Source organism: Patella vulgata, chromosome 2, assembly GCF_932274485.2.
Source record: "Patella vulgata chromosome 2, xgPatVulg1.2, whole genome shotgun sequence".
Lineage (NCBI taxonomy): Eukaryota > Metazoa > Mollusca > Gastropoda > Patellidae > Patella > Patella vulgata.
In genome coordinates, this window is record NC_065880.2 from 68,337,440 (window position 1) to 68,358,473 (window position 21,034).

The 21,034-nt window shown below is 34.6% G+C and overlaps 2 protein-coding genes across 2 annotated transcripts; both read left to right on the forward strand.

Moving 5' to 3' along the window:
• The first annotated feature begins 219 nt into the window (after positions 1-219).
• Positions 220-12,031, forward strand: LOC126811018 (28 kDa heat- and acid-stable phosphoprotein). The gene is made up of 6 exons (XM_050536484.2): positions 220-346; positions 6,366-6,481; positions 6,907-7,026; positions 8,087-8,208; positions 8,491-8,642; positions 9,693-12,031. The coding sequence occupies exons 1-6, from the start codon at positions 337-339 to the stop codon at positions 9,740-9,742; spliced, it is 570 nt and encodes a 189-aa protein (XP_050392441.1). The 5' UTR covers positions 220-336; the 3' UTR covers positions 9,743-12,031.
• Positions 12,032-13,140: 1,109 nt separating this feature from the next.
• LOC126811017 (cleavage and polyadenylation specificity factor subunit 4) lies at positions 13,141-20,007 on the forward strand. Its single transcript, XM_050536483.2, has 7 exons — positions 13,141-13,365; positions 15,468-15,671; positions 16,555-16,650; positions 17,547-17,640; positions 18,245-18,386; positions 18,608-18,679; positions 19,684-20,007. The coding sequence occupies exons 1-7, from the start codon at positions 13,263-13,265 to the stop codon at positions 19,765-19,767; spliced, it is 795 nt and encodes a 264-aa protein (XP_050392440.1). The 5' UTR covers positions 13,141-13,262; the 3' UTR covers positions 19,768-20,007.
• Positions 20,008-21,034: the final 1,027 nt, after the last annotated feature.

Below are 21,034 nucleotides of genomic sequence, written 5' to 3' on the forward strand. Positions count from 1 at the left end.
ATAAAAATAGTATACAGAATCTCAACAAATCTCGTGGTATTTTAGGGAGCAGTTATTTGCATAGTTTATAAGAAAATTTCACAAGTCTATTTCATGTAAAAAATATCATTTCGTATTAACTCAGTTACAAATTATCATCAATGTTGTAATGATATATACTAATACACGGTATATTTAATCAAATAATCAAATATTGACTTTATTATAACAGTAGAAACTTATTACATCAACAACACCTCCCTTCACAGATGGCGCTGTGTCAGCTTGAAAGCAATAGTAGGCAGTTCATAAGTTCAGAAAGTTTATAACAGATCGGCATCAAATATATATTTCAAGATGCCAAGAGGTATAATGTATTGATTGATTGATAAACAAATAGCTTTGACATTTTAAGTAAGGTACAAATATTTTACAACATATCGTGCTGATAGATCTATCGAGTCCAGACCGCCACAAAAAACATGAAATAATAAACACACGAATGTAACACATGGCCATATGCCATCATGGTCATAATGAATTGCAATAGATCTAAATGTTGCAATCAACTTGATAGGCAAGAGTTAAAGTAGCTAAGTCTCGAACTCAATATCATCCAAAGTGTACGCCATTGAAAACACGAATTATTTATCAATTTGAATCAACATTGATGTTGTGATCTAGACAGCTTCTATTATATTTAAGACAAAATAAACATTTTACCATTTCAAGGCATTTGTATAAAAGACAAATCGTGTATGGTACCATAGTGCATTTCAGCGCCATTTGTATGAAGTCCTGTCGAACAGTGAAGCCATATGTAGGGTGCCCCACCATAAATAAATGGTAGCACGTCATTTCGGTCCCGCGTCATTTCAGACTCAACACAGACGATTTTTTGGACTCCGTCTGGCGACTTTTCGAACTCTGATGAATAACTTAAAGACTGTTGAACATTTGTGTGATATATTTGTAACAGCTTGTTTTTTATTTTCGTTTTATGTGAGTCCAATAGTTGTTTTGTTTTATTTAATTGATCGACCATTCTTGAGACCGCTAATAAAAAAGTTAACACTGATTTTACACTGCTTGTTCTATTTTGTTTTGTTTCTTCGGCGTGTATTGAACTAAACAATAATACAATATTGTTGAAAATGTGTGTATATTTAGTAATACTGCTAATGTTTTTGTAATTGTGAAAGCCTAAATGTCTTTTACGTGAGTCGGAATAATCGAATCAAGACACCACCGCCATTATCGCTGATTGACAACTCACGTTTCCTCGTCCACTAAAGAACTGTAAGGTTTCTTTGCGCATACTACAATAATATAGGGATTATCGGTTAATCAGCTTTAATTACCGTACCATTTTGATCGTTGCCATTTCTGTTATTTTCCGAAAAGAGTTTTCTTTGTACGCACTAATTTATCGATTGGTACTGCTGTCTAAGACAAGCTTGTCGAGGAATGCATGTCATCGTGTAGCTTCCGGATTATCGTTAAAACATTCTAGGGGCTTGTAAAAGCAGTGCATGTCGAGTAATATTTACTTTTGTTTTTTGTGTAGGTCATTTTGAAATAAATTTTACAGCATATTATTCTTTTTTAAAAAAATAAATTACAATGACAGTTGTGTTCAACCTTTCCTTTCAACTTATTCCCGAGTCCGAAATGTCACCTTTCCTTTCAACTTATTCCCAAGTCTGAAATGTCACCTGCCCAAGTCCGAAACGTCGAGGCCATATTTTTTTGAGTCCGAAATGTCGCAAGTCCCAAATGACACGGGACCGAAATGACATGTAATCAAATAAATATCTCCAAATATCTCGACAATTACACCACAATATCTATATATATATATATATATATACCAAGCCTTAAATCAGTTTCGCACATTTATAGTCACTAAATAAACAGTCATGTTTATTTAACCATCAATAAATAGTAGACTGAAAAATGGTTACGAGTGTCGGCCATAACATCCGGGCACTTTTGAGTAAAAAATGGGTTACATGCCCTGGTTTTGAAATTAGTCTTGCTTAACCAGACTACCGACCATTCTCCGTCTAAGGCTGGGATAATCAAGTCTACTTTTTTATACGCCCACATTTTCATGTGGACGTAGTATGCCGTCGCCCCTGTCCGTCCGTCCACAATTGTTTGTGGACTCTCTACAGGTCACAATTCTTATCCGATTTCGACGAAACTTGAAATATAGGTTTATCCCCAAAAGATCTAGGCTGCTTTCGATATTGGCATGTATCGGATCGAAACTTCATGGATTATGGCCCCTGTTTGTACGAAAAATCACGTTTTTAGCTTGTGGACCCTATAGAGGTCACAATTTTTATCCGATTTTGTTGAAACTTGAAATGTAAGTTTATAACCCAAAGATCTCAGTTCCTTTCGATATTTGCAGTAACTTCCTGAATTATGGCCCCTGATTGTATGAAAAATCACGTTTTTAGCTTGTGGACCCTATAGAAGTCATAATTTTTATCCGATTTAAAAAACCGTTCTATTATATCACCGTTACACCCTAAGGATGACTGAGTTTGAATTTCGTGAAATTCCGCCCAAAATTGACAGACAAAATGGCCGCCGTTCGTTCTCAAATAGCATAAAAATATGGTATATCAAGGTTGTGGACCCTATAGAGGTCACAATTTTTATCCGATTTTGTTGAAACTTGAAATATAAGTTTATAACCCAAAGATCTCGGTTCCTTTCAATATTTGCCCATATCGGACCGTAACTTCCTGAATTATGGCCCCAGATTGTACGAAAAATCATGTTTTTAGCTTGTGGACCCATTAGAGGTCATAATTTTTATCCGATTTAAAAAAACGTATTATTATATTACCGTTCCACCCTAAGGACAGTTGAGTTTGAATTTTGTGAAAATCGCCCCAAATTGACAGACAAAATGGCCGCCGTTCGTTCTCAAATAGCGTAAAAATATGGTATATCAAGGTTGTGGACCCTATAGAGGTCACAATTTTTATCTGATTTTGTTGAAACTTGAAATGTAAGTTTATAACACAAAGATCTCAGTTCCTTTCGATATATGCGCATATCGAATTGTAATTTCCTGAATTATGGCCCTTGATTGTAGGAAAAATCACTTTCTTGTTAGCTTGTTCTCTATCCATCTCTCGAAAATGTGGGCGTGTCCTGCTTGGCAGCCGCTGGTTTATGAAACATAACAGAAGGCTGGAACAAGAAATTGAATTTAGTAACACACGTTAGGCAACTCAACAATTGTTTTAAGAACCTTGTAAAAGTAAAATGAAACTACTGCTAGTATCATGTTCTTGCCTAACCCGAGTGTTTCAGAGATATTAATTTGTACTAAACCAAACGATGCCACTTTTAAAGGTATAGTTAATGATAAAGCAATTTAAAAAATAAAACAAACGTAATTTCTAAAGTTGCTGTAATAACCAAAAAATTAAATATTACTGCATTTCAGAATCATCAACAATAAATAGATTTTTTACGGCTGTAATACTATAGTCGATAGATGTGTACAAAAGTTGCTGTAATTACCAAAAAATTAAATATTACTGCATTTCAGAATCATCAACAATAAATAGATTTTTTACGCTGTAATACTATAGTTGATAGATGTGTACAAAATTTAGTGTGCGATGGCTATTTATAGACTCGTATCGAACCTTGTGACTAGCCAGAAATCACTTCGAGACGAGCCTTTGAAGCGTGCACATTTGCCGTGTCGACTTCAACTTTCAGTAGGGAAAATTTTGGTTGCATGGGGAATCCTACCATATGGGGGTGGGGGTATTATGGGACATATTTTTTGCCATGGAATATTTCCTGGGTATAGTTAGAAGTTAGTGTGATATTGAAACAATTCAACTTTCTAATTGAAGCTATGGAACTCATCTTTTCAATTAATGAAATGTAAAGACAATGTGAATTGCTAATTTTTTGCTATAGGTCTTAAGAAATAATGGGTTATGGCCCATATTAACCCGCTTGGATGGGGTAATATGAGCTGAAAGCAAAAATTATGTCCCATATTACCCCCGCCCCTTCCCCGTATAGTCGTTATAATGCTTCTGAAACAAGTAAAAAAAACCAACTAAAAATGCTAAAAATAATTTTAGCTTATGATTTATGCTACAAATCATTCCCAAGAAATTAAGATTCTGTGGATAATTTATTTTTATTGGTTAGAGCATAATATGAACCATGGTTCATATCACCCCAATTTGCATGTCCCATATTACCCTAAGTGACAAGGATTAGATAAGTCAGAATTTCATAAAAATAGACCAGGAGTTCTCTCCCTTTAACTACATGCTAGAGCCTAACAGTAGTAATCTATTTTAATGCTTCGAAGAGATTTTGTTTACAAGGTAAATGTGTCATGAAATGCACTGATATGATCTTCAACCCCCAAAAAACTTTTAATGCAGAAAGTTTCTTATAATACTGAGCTTTTTTGTGGAATGTATCTCTGAACTTTTTATGATGAGTAGCACATTCTTAGAGGATGTAGAAGTCTTGGTAAATGGTAAATAACATTTTAAAGAAATGTCACACGACAAGCTTGTCAGAGCTGTGGCCCACATTACCCCACCACACCTTCCCTTCTTATCTGGAGGCGATTGTATGTAAATCAGTTTATACATTCATATTATATTGTTACATTTGTTGTGAGTTGTGACCCATTTGTGTCAATCTAGGTCCCAAATATTAGCGATTTAGCTCCTTAAAAAAGTGACAACCCTAACTGACAAAGTTAATCATATGGACTTATTGATATTTATGTCACCTATTTCATCCAACCTTCCTTAGTTGATAGTTCTTGGCTTGATAATCTGATGTTGGTGAAAACTGGAGGCCTGCTGTTAATCTGATGTTGGTGAAGATCTGTTTCTGCCAAAAACAATTTTTTTTTACAATATATCATTTATCGGGTATTGTGATTTGGCTCCTGTCACTGTACATAAAAATAAGCACACTATACCCTAGATACAGAACCAACCCTGTTCTGTATTATCTGTTCTCATTCACTAGCTTAACAGACTGTTGACTTAGGCATGTCATTGCCTAATGTAATGACATTTAAATCAAAAGGCACCTTACTGGGGAACCCAATTTCATTAGCCCACTTGGAGCAGAACAGTAGGACGTTAAACCCCATTTCATTTCTTACTGGGGAATTTAACTCTTTAGATTGCAATAGTATGTGTACATGCAATCTTCCAACTGCACGCTATTGTGTACACGAGACCTCGGTTTTTTTAACCCATCCGAATGACTAGGCAGCTGCCCTTGTCATACCCTCCATCCTGCACCACTGACAAGGGGTAATGAGGCCAGAAAATCTCGACGAAGCTTATTAAGAACTGGTGTATGTAATAAGAAAACTATTAAAGATATTTAATTTCTTGAAAACGAAAAATGTTACTTTTTATCCGCCTACATTGAAATGTGGTTGTATATTGTCATTGCCCCCGTCCGTCCGGCATCCACAATTGCTTGTGGACTCTCTAGAGGCTAAAGTTAAGATCCGATTGACTTTAAATTTATACATGGTGTTTAAGGTCACGAGACGAAAAAGCCTATTGATTTGCAGCGATTTCCGATAATTACTGCAAGAGTTATTGACCTTGATCACTTTGAAAAATCTTGTGGATGCTCTAGAGGCTAAAGTTAATATCTGATTGACTTTAAATTTATACACAGTGTTTAAGGTCATGAGACGATGAATCCTATTGATTTGCAGTGATTTCCGATAATTATGGCTCAGGAACACTTTAAAAAAATCTTGTGGACGCTCTAGTTAATATCTGATTGACTTTAAATTTATGCACAATGTTTAAGGTCATGAGACGAAGAAGCCTATTGATTTTCAACTATTTTTGATAATTACTGCCAGAGTTATAGTCCTTCACATCTTTGAAAAATTTTGTAGAAGTTCTTGAGGCTAAAGTTAATATCTGATTGGCTTTAAACTTCTGTTTCAGGTCATGAGACAAAGAATCCTATTCTTTTTCAACGATTTCCGATAATTACTGCCAGAGTTAAGGCCCTTGGTCATTTTGAAAAATCTGGACGCTCCAGAGGCTAAAGTTAATATAAATTGTTTAAGGTCAGGAGACAACCAATCGAAACAAATTCTAATGTTTTCTGATAATTACTTTATGGGTTATTACTCGTAGTCGTAATCAGATTTTCATGTGTTGTAAATCTTCTCATTACTGACAGAAGAAAAAATATCCGACAACACTTGTGGTCTGCCTGGACGACTTACCTGCTGTGGGCATATGTTTCGTTGGCTGGCAACCTATCTTTAATTTCTTTGTTTAGATATTTTCTGATTTTTCAAGTAATATTATTTCATTATATTGCAGGTGGGTTAAGAGACAGTCGAGGCAAGAAAAGTAAAAAGGGACAAAGACGTCATTTTACAGATGAAGAGGCATTAAAAAATGAAGAACAAAAATTAGAAAGAGAAAAAAACTGGAGGGTAAATGATAACATATTCTGATATATATTACTACAAGAAGGAAATGAGTCAATAAAATATGGAACTTTTGGATCAATTGAACTTCGAGATCATAATTCTGGTATACATGTATATGTACCAATAAACAATACTCAGTTCATTTCTGTTTTATATAAATTAATGTTATTGACCGCATAATTGACATACTCTCGAATAAAAACAGTAAAAAACAATGATCAGCTTGTAAATTTAATAAATTCTTGGTTACTGATACATCTGTTTGAGCCTTGTATATCCAGAACCCAACATTCTCCAGCAATCAAATACAAATGTTGGAATAATCAAGTTAGTAAATCTCACTGTTTCAAGCTACAACAATGTCTCAGTGTTATGGATAAAAATTGTTATGCTTCTGAATAAATTTAGAAATGAATTATTTATTTTAGCGGCAGCAAGGTGAAGGGGAAAGTGATGAAGAGGAGGGTGCTGGTGCCACCAGTAGTAGAAAAAAAGATGGCAGTGGAAGTTCTTCTAGTTCAGATAGCAGTAGTGATGAAGAAGAAGAGGTACAATCATTTGTTTTATTAAATACATAATGGGCTTGCACAGTAATAGTAATAAGGGTAATATAAGTTAACTGTAAGGATGTATGCCACCAAAATAATTAATCTGTTCTTTTAAAGAAGAAATGAACCCGTCAGTAAAAAAATTATCTTTGATTTGAAGTGGTATGATTAAACTGCTTGTTCGAGCATGTTCAAATTAGATTGCATTAAAAGTTTTAGACAAATCTGTGAATTGATGGCAAGAAGGAGACCAGTAAAATATGTTTGTCTGTCACATCATTTGGAACACAATAACTTGGCTTCTAATTCAGGCAGAATGTTCAAATTTGGTGTAGATGTTCACTAGCTGAATGTCTTAGCGAGCATTTTTTCGCCTAGGTTAAGCAGAGAGAACACAATATTCTAATTGATTGAGAGTGATGAAACTTGGTGCGTATATCGTTTTGTTACATAAATACCTGGGATAATTCAATAGTGAGCATTTTCTGATCAGGTTAAGTAAGGTGATAAACAACTGGATTGCTTGACACTTTATAAAATGAAAAATTTGAATTGTCAGTGTCATTATTTATTTTGGGATTGAGGCGTGTTGATATTCACACAATTTGAGAGCATCTTTTGTTTACATTTCTTCGTGGTTAGATCTCCGGTCTAGTGTTGGGTATTGTGACTGGGTCATGATACAATATGTATTGCGATTCAGGTGCTGCAATACGATTCGTATCACGATTCATAACCAGGTCAATATTTACCAAGAAAACAACAGGATAAATAAATAATTAATATTTTTATTGGAGTTAATAAAACCTGGAAAGAAAATTGCCATCTAAATAAGGACCAAAACAATTAAGGGTGTTTGTTTACCTGTGAATAATGTGTGTCATGGATAATTAAAGTGGCCGGTTAGTTCTTGAAGCGACAAAAAAAACATAAAAAAGAATTGTAAGTAATCAATTCAGCATCTCGCGGTTCAATACACGAACCGTGAACTGCGATACATCAATTCAAGGATATATCATGCCAACACCATAGGACTATATAATTATCTGTACTTTTTCAGAAAAAATCAAAGGGTGTAGAGGGATTTATTGAAGTAGCTAATCCTAATCGTTCGGTAAAACAAGCTAAAAAAGTGACTGATATTGATACTGGACATAAAACAGTTTTATCTCGTCGTGAAAGGTAATCATTTTAAATATATAATCTAATACAGTATCAAAGTGAATTGGAAAGTTGCAGCCCAGAAAACAAAGTTGCGAGTGGGTGAATATTTCTTTAACGGATAGTGCGTCTTTGCTAAAACAGTCCTGAGGTTTTTGGTTGTGTGTAGTTCGGTGCACTTTCTATAAGGCTTAAATTTGAAAATAAAAATTTGTAGATGTGATTGCTCTATAATATGCACTTAGCATATAAATTTCCATAAAATAATATAGGAATAAATGTCCAGTGTTATTTTTTTTGTAGAGAAGAATTAGAAAAAACTGAAGCAAAGAAAAAGTATGATCAACTACACATGGAAGGCAAAACTACAGAAGCTCAAGCTGATCTAGCTCGTTTAGCACTTATTAGAAAACAAAGAGAAGAACAGGCTAAAAAACGAGACGAAGAAAGAAAAGGTAAAACAATTTTAAGTATAATACTAAGATTGACTTTTCTTGGTTATTTACAGTAAAATAGGTTATTCTGTTGCTTAGGTAGATTCCATATCCCAACATTGTATGCCTTATCTTCTATGTTTCGAGTTGTTTGATTCTCATCAAGCTTAGCTAGCCCCTGCATTGGCCAAGAAAATTCATCCAGATTTTCTGGCGTAGTTCCCCCTTGTCAGTGATGCAGGACGGAGGGACCAGAGAAGGACAGCTGTCTAGTCGTTCAGATGGTACAAAAAACCAAGGTCCTGTGTACACATTGGTGTGCATGTAAAAGATCCCTTGACAGTTGGAATTCGATATAAGAATAGGCCGTAGTGCCGCTGTCCGTGCAAAATTGTCCTCATATCACACTGTATGGCATATGCCCATCTTCATTAGCCCAATTCGGTGCAGAACAGTAGGATGTTAAACCCCATTTCATTTCATTTTTTTTTCTATCAAAAGATCTGTCCACCACAAATTAAATTACAGCTTTTCTTTGCAAATACTTAGCTAGCGACGCTGTGTTAGACAGGACGAAACTACTATATAGTTAATATTTTTAACTTGCTTAGTAAAAAAAATAGATTTTTTCTATTTTTGGGTCCGAATTTGTTTAGTTTCGGATCTGATAATGTCTTAAAATGAATGTAGAATGAATTTAAACATTCCGTTCTGTATTCATTTACAACATAAACTTTACTCGATATGTCTGTCTCGGACATTGTGCATAGATGTGTTCTGAACTGACCTTTCAGAGTACCTTCTACAGAAAATCAGCTCGACTCCATGTGAAAAACACATGGATATAAGAATTTGAGTATATTGAATAATGCTCACTTGTAGACTTTATGGCATGCTCTACCACAGAAAAAGAAATATTATCAATTGTAATAATCCTATCCGTATTGGCTTTCTGAGGATGCTTCTCTTTTTATAGAGTTGTCATTTGTGTTAGCCTTTTAGGTTTTACTATACATATTTTACATTCCTTATGACTCATTCATTCATCTTTTATTATTAATATCTTTTCAGAATTAGAAAACAAGAAAAAACAGGTGGCTTCTTCCAAAGGAAAATCATGACATCTTTGTATCATTTATAATAATCAATTAAGAATTATATATATAACATTGTATAAATCTATGAATTATTATATGCCAACTATAATTTGTTATACCTACACCATTCACAGTTCAAGTTTCTATTTTAGCTATAGTTTTTTTGATGGTACTGTAAAGCAAGAAAGTAATGCAACATGCTACTTAAATTTGAATTGATATTAAAGGTACCTGCCCATATCCTGTCATCTTCTTGTAATTATATATGTATATTATATATTCAAGTAAGACCATCACCTGATAATGACCTCATTGTTATGTTATTAGTGATATTGATAGCTAATTGTCTGATTAATCAACCATCAATTTTTGGGTTTTTTTGTTGGTTTTTTTTGATGGTTGATAGAACCACTGGTTTCTGGTAAAATAACAATGTGCATAACATATTTGAGATGAAAATTGTGTAAGCTTATTTAGATTAATAGGATTGGAGATAGGTCACATTTAACATATTGGTTTCTTTATTTCATATATTTCTTGTTTTACAGAATGTGTATTAAATGAATCTTACATTTATCTGTGTTGACTAAGACTACTTTCATTTTTAACAATAGAAGTAACCAATTGTTACCAGACAGTTGCATAGTTGTTACATTAGCACCATCCTATTGATCACAGTTGACTATATTTGTTTTGAAGGGTGTTAAGTTACAAAATACAAAAGTGCTTTGAAATTAATGTGACCCTCATTAGGTTATGTTTATTGCATTATTTTCTTGTTTTTACAATAGTTATTTAATTATTGGTTGGTAAACTGTTGATGGCTAAATGCATTTATAAAACATACCTTAAAGATGCATTATGTAAGATTTAGATAAAGAGTTGGTTGTTCTTGCTATAATATAATAGTATTAAAACAGATAATAAAAAATGAATATATTGAAAATTTCAGTCTAAGCGAAGTTACCAGGATTGTCCATTTTTGGTTTAAATTGATAAATGGCAAATGTTATTCAATCCATTAAAAATTGTGATCATCTGATGTTCTAGAGAGTTGGTTTTGTGAATAAATGTCTGATTAATAATTTATATAAGATTAAAGACCAAAAGAATTACCTGCAACAAGCAGATTTAGCTTTTACATAATGCATCTTTAATAAGACAATACTGTATATGTTTATCTGTCTTATTTACATACTTAAATAATATAAACAATGTATATGAATGATTGTATAACTTGCTTATATGTTGAGTTGCCTGTTCTTTATTTAATGATGGCAAAATAGGTTTTGTGTATGCAAAATTTATCCTGTACATTACATTGGAAAATCATATTTTCAAAAAGAAAAATTGGAGAGGGTCTGAGAAATATTGTCATGGGTAGATAACCTGAAATGATTACAGGTATTTTGTGGATATAAATGCAGATGGAATACTTGAAAGCGGTTGAATTAGTGCTCTGGGGAAATGTAAACGACTTTCTTTTCTCAGTTATATATAAACAATCATTGACATTGGATTTTTTTACATCATTGATATTTTTTAGTTGAGGAAAGTATCTTAATTCAAAGACCAAGATTCTCCTTTGCAAATAAACAGGAGATTTTTTTTTCTAAAACAGTCTATAGCTTTAGGATTCAGTTATAAAATGACCAAATATGTTGATACATATAATAATAAAAATACATGTACATACATCTGTTCAATATTATCCTGCAACCCTTGCATTTGGTTGGACACTTCAATGATACTTGGGGGGTTGGATGGCCGAATGGTTAGCGCTTGTACATTATATAATAAGGTCTGTCATTGTGTCAACTAACTGTAGTCGTTTCGATTCCCTGGCTGTATGTGACAAGGAGTAGGGTTGCCTGCCCAACCTTCTGGGTTTTTTCTGGGTCCTCCGGTTTCCTCCCACTGCTAAAGACCCCTATGCGCAAGCAAATTATTTAAATAAAATTGAACCATGTTAGTCCCGAAATGACCTTGTTTGTGTTGAGTGGACGTTAAACCCCATCTCTCTCTCTCAATTTTACTTTCATATGGGATGGTTTTTGTTTGATTATGATGAAAAGCTCTAGATATATTTTTTTTTTTTAAGTCATCCAGAATGAATGGCTGACATAAATCTATATTATCTCCATACATTCTATATCTTTGTGAGCAGCATATTATTTAATCATTAGTTGGTCATCAGTTACAATGTAATGTATTGCTTATTATTTATAAATCTATGGTCATTGGCATGCTCCGATCTATTCTGTCATATAAAACTCTCATGGTCTATTAAACCAAAGCATTTGTTTTCTTGAAGTATTGGTTATCTGGCTGAATTAACCTGTCTTTACCTGTCAATATATTGAGTCGAAACTGGGAATTGTGTGACTGCTCCTTTAATATGATCTGTGAAATCACATTCAAGTTCCAGCTCTGTCTGAAAATCAGAAAGTAGTTTGGTTACAATTTAGGCTTGGGATATCAATTGAACTGGGAATCAACCAAGATTATTTAAACAATTATTGGGGGGGGGGGGCACTTCTGGCGAAGCTGCATGGCCCGAAGAGTGCTAACTGGTGGCCTCTCACAGAAAATTTAAAAAAAAAATGGCCCAGAAATGTCATTTCCAATGATCCAAGAAAAGAATCTGATTCTAAAGTGTGCTCCCTGGATCCAGATAGACGGGGAGGGGGCATACCCCATTGATATAGTGCTAACCCCAACCCTAACCCTATTTAAGGCCAACTAAATATTTCATCAAGGTCACTGATATGTTAATTATGTTAGGGCATGTGATTGTTGGCAAGTTTGTAGGTTAGGGTAAAGGTTACGGTTGGGATTAGTGCTAGCCCTGTTTACATCTCGTAACCTTAGATCAAACTTGAAGTTGGCCTTATGAAATAGATCAAGCCCATTTGACCCCCTGCCCCAATTTCCATTAATCCGAAATGAAAATTGGAATTTGGAACTTGTACAAACAACAGTAGGCCTACTACCGGTAGGTGAAAAGGCTGATGCATATGCAATCTTTACCACGGCACATAATCAACGGCATGAAATATGCTTTCCCGGGTGCACCAGAAAAGTAGATAAACCCCATTCCATTCCCCTAGAACAATGGGCGGAAGGTGTAACGACTAATTTTAATGTCTGCGTATAAAAAAAACCCAAACAGAATAGAAGAATAATGAGGAGTAATTCTATCCCAGAAGAATTTTTGTTCCACCACATCAGTAATCTTAATCGTTTCGTTTTCAACGCATAACTAAGAAAGTTACTAAGTACTGTTGTTTCATATTGATCTGAAAATTAATATATGGAAATATATGGTAAAAATATATCCCACACAAAGACATAATTCGCAAACAATTGTGGATAAACTTGAAAACGCAATCTTAAAACGGAATCAATCTAAAAACGATAAACAGGAAGTCAAGTTAACTTCCGGTTAGGACCATTCACCAAACAACGAACAGTAGTTTCCGAATTGATTCTTTAAATGTATTTAATAATAAAAGGATAATAATCCCCCAAGAAAAGATTCAAAATGCAAGAGGTTGTCGCACCGTCAGGCCATCTACGATTTGATGTAGAAATAGCCCTTGAACAGCAGATTGGTGCACAAGTATTGCCATTTCCCGGAATGGATAGTTAGTTTGTTTTTTTTATTAATAACGCCTATTATTAGGCTAAATGATAAATTAAATGATACAATTTCTTAGGTATTCCCAACATAAAGTCACAATGACAATATGAGAAATAAAAATTGGTATAGTGTTTTTCAATTAGTACTGTAGGCCCAGTATTTGAGATAACGATAATCTTTAATGGGAAGTGAATTATGTGAAAATATGATATTAAAACAACCTAATTTAATTGTCCTTAATTCCTTTTAGTTAGTAAATTCCTTTACATAAATTCTGAGACTGAGAGTGACAACCAACATTTGTGGAAATTAGTGACTTATATTGATATAAATAGGTTTTGACAAGGTTAATTTAGCCTGTGGAGGTCCATACTCCTTCGTCCTTGCAGTGTTTTGTTTGGTGAGACCTAATCCCACTCAAACATAGCCATACCCAATGCATATTTCTGTCCGGTCAACAACCAGATTAACCAGAGCTCTAAATATGTTACCGTAAAGTGTCATGTGACAAACTCAGCTACATTACTTCAGAACGCGCAAAATGTATTACACTCAATTAACTAGTACATTTACAGAATATTGCAGAGAAACTAATTGTGTGACAAATGAGGCGATCCAAAATAGCTACAATGTAACATTTGGTAATCGCTGCGAATGTTGGATCTTTCTATCATCTCTTGGACCACACAACAGATCAATGAGAAGGGTTGTCCTGTTACGTATTATAGTGTCTTAAACAAACTGGATATTCTTAACAAAATTATTATTATCGAATATTTAAAGAGAGAGATGGATAGAAATGGGTTTTAACGTCCACTCGACACAAACTAGATCATTTCGGGACTAACACATGGTTCAATTTTATTTCAATAATTCACTTGCACGCAAACGTCGCAGTCATGCAAAAATCCGCGTATTTCATGCATTTTTTTCAAAATAAACGCAAATATTGACAGACGCTGCATAATTTACACGCAGAAAATTCCCCTGACGTGAGAATAATTAGATTATTCTATGTCGTATGTGCTTCACCCGGCATTTACACACCTCTACTGCATGTTGTCTCGGTAGTTTTTTATATTTCCCCTTATTTCATTCTAAGTTCATGGCAGTAAGCCTCCTACGTAGCTATCCTATTGGAAGCAATAAAGCGCATTTCATACAAGACTTGGGATTGGCTAGAACACGATATACTGTTTACATTCAGCCAATCAAATGTTTGCTTTCATAGCGATAGTTTTCTCTTTACGTCCTGTCGAAGTGAAAGATTGAAATGACTGTGCCATCAACCATAGACATGCCGTTAACCTCCAGTCGTCATTAGACTAAATACCGTAGGCCTATCAATGAAATAAGGACGCTTAAAATAGGGTTGTTCACAAAACGACTTTACATGCTTCTATATTGAGTATTTTAAGAGGCTCTAAGTCACGCAAATGTAGAGGGCAAAAACGCAAAATTTTAGAATGTCTGCGTATTTTTACGCAAATCGATATTGATCCACTGCGACCTCTGCTTACCCGTAGGGGTCTTTAGCAGTTGGAGGAAACTGGAGGACCCGGAGAAAACCCACGAGGTTGGACAGGCGACCCTACTCCTTGTCACGTACAGCCGGGGAATCGAAACCATGCCAATTGACTCAAAGACAGACCTTATGATACAGCGCGCACTGGCTGACAATTCGGCCGCCAAATCTCCGAATATTTAAAGGTAGACAGTGATAATTGGTACATATTTATAGAATTTTTATCAGAGATTTGAGTCAAACAATTTTCGTTACAATAGCGAGTTTCAGCGATGGTCAAATTTCCCTATGCGAGTATTGATTTTTGTTCCTGATGCATCTAAGGGTAAAATTTTTCTTGGAATCGGCACTAACAAACACTACACTAGGATTTTTTTGAAGGAGGTCACCCCGGTTAATTCATGAAAATTCCCTACATTTTACTCAGGAGAGATTTGATTGAACGATGAGAATGGGCTCGCACCGTGACCGTGAAAGACTCAAGTTTTCAGTCTCAATACAGCAATGGCTAGAGAGGGATTTCTTGGGTCATTGCTTCAGGAATATGGTAGAGATCAAATTGCTTTTTTTCTTTTTTTCAGAATCTGGATCAGGAACCTGCACTTTTTATTTAGTAACAGGTTGCAATAAAGGAACAGCCTGTCCTTTCCGTCATGTTAGAGGAGACAGAACAGTTGTTTGTAAACATTGGCTCAGGGGTTTATGTAAGAAGGGTGATGATTGTGAATTTTTACATGAGTATGATATGACAAAGATGCCTGAATGTTATTTTTTCTCCAAATTTGGTAAGTGAACATCAAATTTTTGGTCATGTTATTATTATGGTAATTGGCAAGAAACATGAATTCTTGACTAGTTTGAAGATGTAGAAGAAAGAATTAATATTAATGGAGTTTATTAATAATTTTTATTTGTTTTATTTTTATACGCCCACATTGAAATGTGGTTGTATATTGTCGTTGCCCCTGTCTGTCAATTGTTTGTGGACACTCTGGTTGCTAAAGTTAATATCCGATTGGCTTTGAATTTATACACAGTGTTTAAGGTCATGAGACGACAAAGCCTATTGATTTGCAGCAATTTCTGATTGAATTTAAATACACAGTTTTTTAGGTCATGAAACGCAGAAGCCTGTAGATTTTAAACGAATGCCGATAATTACTGCTGGAGTTATGGCCCTTGATCACTTTGAACTGTTTTGTGGTAACTGTAGAGGCTAAAGTTAATATCTGATTGACTTTAAAAGGTATACGCATGTTAAAGGTCATGAGATGAAGAAGCCTATTGATTTTCAGCGATTTATGGTAATATAAATTGTTTAAGGTCATGAGACAAAGAATTGAAACAAATTCTAATGTTTTCTGATAATTACATGTACTTCATGGGTTATTATTTGTAATCAGATTTTCATGTGTTATAAATGTTCTCATTACTGACAAAAATTATATGCGACAACACTTTTTGACTGCCCGGACGACTTAGCTGCTGTGGGCGTATGTTTCGTTGCCTGGCAACCTATCTTTCTTTTTTCTTGAAGCACAGATGCCTATATGTTGGTTTGGCTAACTCATCCCCTTCCTAATTTACTATAATTAAATCTGTATTCTGAATACCAATATGTCATAAATTATATCTTAATAAAATACTTGTAATAATCATTTATCACAGGTCAGTGTAGTAATAAAGAATGTCCTTTCCTTCATATTGATCCAGAGAAAAAGATTAAAGACTGTCCTTGGTATGATCGAGGATTTTGTCGTCATGGTAAGTATATAGGGCATTGTGCTGTTATGAATCATACGAAAATGTTTTAGCTTTTGGTATGTAACTGTTAAACTTATAAAAAAGTGCAGATATTATGGTAACTTCATGACCTACCATAGTCAGAATGGTACATTTTGGCCCTGTGGACCCATTTAAGCTGTTATCTGTCATAAAAGTAAGTCACAAATTTAATGGGACCAGGATTTTATGATGTACAATGTTTGTGTTACCGTACTTCTGTAAGTAAGTAATTTTCAAAAGTCTTAAGGAAAACTTAAATATTGAATTAAAGTGCATATACGGTGAATAGTAATCTTATCAAAAGACAATGCATGTTGGTCTTAAAATTAATAAAATTGTTCATTACTAACATAAGCTATGACGTGTCCATCTATATTTATTTTATGGATTTGGTGCCCCTCAAATGTACATAAATATTTGTATCAAAAAGTCTCAAAGAATAACACTATTAACACTGTGATTGAATTACATAAATTTGTATAAGAACATAAGAGTATTATTGGACCAATCTGATTATGATTAAAATTGAAACCTACTACATGTATTATATAACACTTCCGATTACTATGGAAGTTTCCTTACTATATAGCACGCGCGCGCTGTATCATACGGCCTGTCATTGAGTCAACTGGTGGGGTTTCGATTCACCAGTTGTACGTGACAAGGAGTAGGGTCACCTGTCCAACCTCGTGGGTTTTCTCTGGGTCCTCCGGTTTCCTCCCACTGCTAAAGACCCCTACACGCAAGCGAATTATTGAAATAAAATTTTTAAAAAACATATGTTAGTCCCGAAATGACCTAGTTTGTGTCGAGTGGACGTTATACCCCATTTCTCTCTCTCTCTCTCCTTACTATAATAATGTCTTTTCTTTCAGGTCCTAACTGCAAAAATAGACATATGAGAAGGGTTTTATGTCAGAACTACTTAAATGGTTTTTGTTTAGAAGGTCCAAAATGTAAATTTGTACAGTAAGTTCATATTTCTGCCCCTTATATTTCAAGGAGCTAAACCTTTAATTCAGTATTTTCATAAAATTTGAAATTAAAAACAGAAATTAGAATTCAATATTGGTCTATTTCAATCAATCAATATTGACGAATGTTTTTCAAACTTTAGTATAGTGTTTTCTTTGAGTAGACGACGTTTGGGATAGAATTTGGGTACAATTGCTATTTTTGTTGTTCTGGAGTTATGGCCCTTTAATTAGTGTAATTTTGATTGGCCACTCTCTAGAGGCCATCATTTTTGACAGACAGTTTTCAAGCTTCAGGATAATAATTCTTATCAGAAGATGACAGTTGGGATTGAATTTGAGCCAAATCGCTACTTTCGTTCTGCGGTTATGGCCCTTAAATTATCGTAATTTTACTGGTCCGCTCTCTAGAGGCCACAATTTTTCCTTTCAGATCAGCTTAACTGAATTTAATGGTGCTTGCAAGAGTGGACTACAGATACCCGATTGTTTTACAATATAAGACAGTCACCCCATATTTACTTATCATGTTCATATGTTCATAAGAATTACGTTAGGTAAATTAAATCAGTTAATTATTCTTCCCTTTTCTTCTGCAGTCCTAAATTTGATTTACCGATCGCAGATCAGACACAACAAACTAAGAAGACAAATATAACATGTCATTTCTGTGGTGAACAAGGTCATAAAGCATTACAATGTATTAAGATGCCTTCTCAAGCTAAAGTTGAACAACAACAGGTTAGTTGACCATCATTCTGTAATACTATTAGTTATAATTCACAAAAATATTCCAATTACATTTTTATAGTTGGGAGTATAGTCACAAAAGTGCCGTGCCATGATGAAATGGGCACTACTTTTTTTCATTAAATAACCTTTTGTCTGAACAAATTCAACCATATGTTGTAGCAGAAACAGTCAGAAGTTAGTTAATCCATGTTTTAAATTTTAATTTTCAGCTGGCACAACAGATTCAAGAACAGCATCTAATGGATGGCAGACGACCACTAGATCAAGTAACATGCTACAAGGTTGGTTCCTTTAACATAGTTGTTCTGGGGAGTCACTTACAATGAAAAATAATTCTGCCAAGTTAATGGTGTAGTTTATAACACAGCAGTTGTTCTGAATGAATGTTAGATTTTCATCACTGTAAAAAGTCACAACCATCTGTTTATAATTGCAATATCACAGACAAAACAATTCTATACAGTAACCAACCTCGTGGGTTTTCTCCGGGTCCTCCGGTTTCCTCCCACTGCTAAAGACCCCTACGCGCAAGCAAATTATTGAAATAAAAAAATTAAACCGTGTGTTAGTCCCGAAATGATCTAGTTTGTGTCGAGTGGACGTTAAACCCCTTCTCTCTCTCTCTCTCTATACAGTAACTATTTGTTCTAGTCATTTGATGTGTCAAATGGCAAGGTTGCGCTACTCTTCCTCAGGGTGTTGTGAAATGAAATAAAATGGGGTTTAACGTCCTACTGTTTTGCTCCGAACTGGGCTAATGAAGATGGGCATACGCTATGCGGAACATTTTGCCCGGACAGCAGCACTACGGCCTACTCTCATATCAGATTCCAACTGTCAAGGGGTCTTTTACGTGCACGCGAATGTATACACTGGACCTCGGTTTTTCGTCTCATCCGAATGACTAGACAGCTGTCCTTGTCAGGCCCTCCGTCGTGCATCACTGACAAGGGGGAATCACGGCAGAAAATCTGGATGAACTTTCTCGGCCAATGCAGGGATCGAACACCCGACCTCCAGGCTAGCGAGCCAGCGTCTTACCCCCTAAGCCACGTGATCCCCCTCAGGGTGTTGTGTGTGACTACTTAATTCTATAGTTTAAATAATATTGTTTTTTTTTATGAATATATAAAATTTTGTGATATGATTTAACTTATGTTTGGCGCAATATAGCCCGGTTGGTGCTAACGTGCCATTAAACCATTTTTCATTCATTCATTCATTATAGTTTAAATAAGAGGTATTTTCCTTGTTTTTAGAAATATGTATCAATTTTTCTTTTCAGTGTGGTGAAAAGGGTCATTATGCTAATAAGTGCCCTAAAGGACATTTAGCCTTCCTTAGTCAATCACTGGTGACAGCTCAATAACATTAAATAATTGGACAGTTCTATGTATATGTGTATTGTGAACTTTTAAAGCGTGAATGTTTATACTGTTAAAAACTAGCTGGATATGCCTGTCACAGTAACCATCCCAAAAATATAGCTTTTTAAATAAACAGTATGTAAGACGTTTAAAAACAACAATATTCTGAATTGTCAATCATCAGATATGGTTAAATGATGGAGAAAAACCAAGAATAAATGCCATTGTTATGTACAAAATTATGTACAGTTGGGTTTTTATTTTTTTTTAAATATTTTGAAAATGCATGAAAGTTTTTTAAAGTGTGAATTTTGTAATCACTGCAAATTGGCGAAAGAAATTGTTTTAACTCCACGCAATAGAAACTAGGTCATTTTGAGACTAACATATGGTACACTTTTATTACAAGTTCTGGTAACTTAAGTTTGTCCAATATGCATTCTTTTAAGCAGTAAGCATTCTGTAGCAAAATGTGTTCTTCAACATTTTCACATTGCTCTCTTCTCAGTAACATCCATAAAGCTTTGGTTCATTTTCAAATGCTTTTCCATTGTATAGTTACTAAACGGGCTTCACATAACCAACACATAAGTGACACAAAACATTTTATAAACATATGTCCCGTAGTATCTTAAGTGGTAGTAGTGTTTAATCGGGCAGCCTCAGATCCTTAATATATCACAATACATATCCTTGTATGTCCACATATGGTACATTGTTATGTTGAATTAAAATGACAATCTAAAACTAACAAGATACATAATTGTTAACCACCCATCACTGTCCACAGCCTAACAGCAATTTGACGTTGTCGTAACTGGTCAAAGTAAGGCATAGGCTATGGCAACGTCTACATAATGTACAGATTTTTCAGGTGCAATGTCTGAAACATACTTAAATTTGCTTTCAAAAATATGTTTCCTCATTGCATAGTGAATTGGGAATAATTTTGATCAAAGGTTTAGAAAATTCCATATGTGTGATAGAGACAAACAGAATTCTATTTGCTGGTGTAAAGTTACAGTTGATGTCATTGGATAAATATTGAATTGATTCCTTTAAAATGCGGTCTTGTGATCCAGGTCATTTAAAGCCTACATAATTATATCCTGAGCCCTACCCCTAATCCTAGAAGTTAGTTGGTCAACAGCACGAAAGATACTTAGGGGCTTGTCCTGGCTTTGAATACTGGCAAATTGACAAGAATATTCAGGATTTTTCAAGGCCCCATCACGTTTGACTTGGTACCTGATTCCAGGTACATTCCCA

What these genes read in the sequence shown, in the direction of transcription:
- LOC126811018 (XM_050536484.2), top strand. An exon ending in GTAGTGATGAAGAAGAAGAG is followed by an intron (nt 7,027 to 8,086) that starts GTACAATCATTT and finishes GTACTTTTTCAG; the next exon opens with AAAAAATCAAAGGGTGTAGA. An exon ending in GTTTTATCTCGTCGTGAAAG is followed by an intron (nt 8,209 to 8,490) that starts GTAATCATTTTA and finishes TTTTTTTTGTAG; the next exon opens with AGAAGAATTAGAAAAAACTG.
- LOC126811017 (XM_050536483.2), top strand. Translation starts at nt 13,263, where the DNA reads ATGCAAGAGGTTGTCGCACCGTCAGGCCATCTACGATTTGATGTAGAA. An exon ending in TTATTTTTTCTCCAAATTTG is followed by an intron (nt 15,672 to 16,554) that starts GTAAGTGAACAT and finishes CATTTATCACAG; the next exon opens with GTCAGTGTAGTAATAAAGAA. An exon ending in TCGAGGATTTTGTCGTCATG is followed by an intron (nt 16,651 to 17,546) that starts GTAAGTATATAG and finishes CTTTTCTTTCAG; the next exon opens with GTCCTAACTGCAAAAATAGA.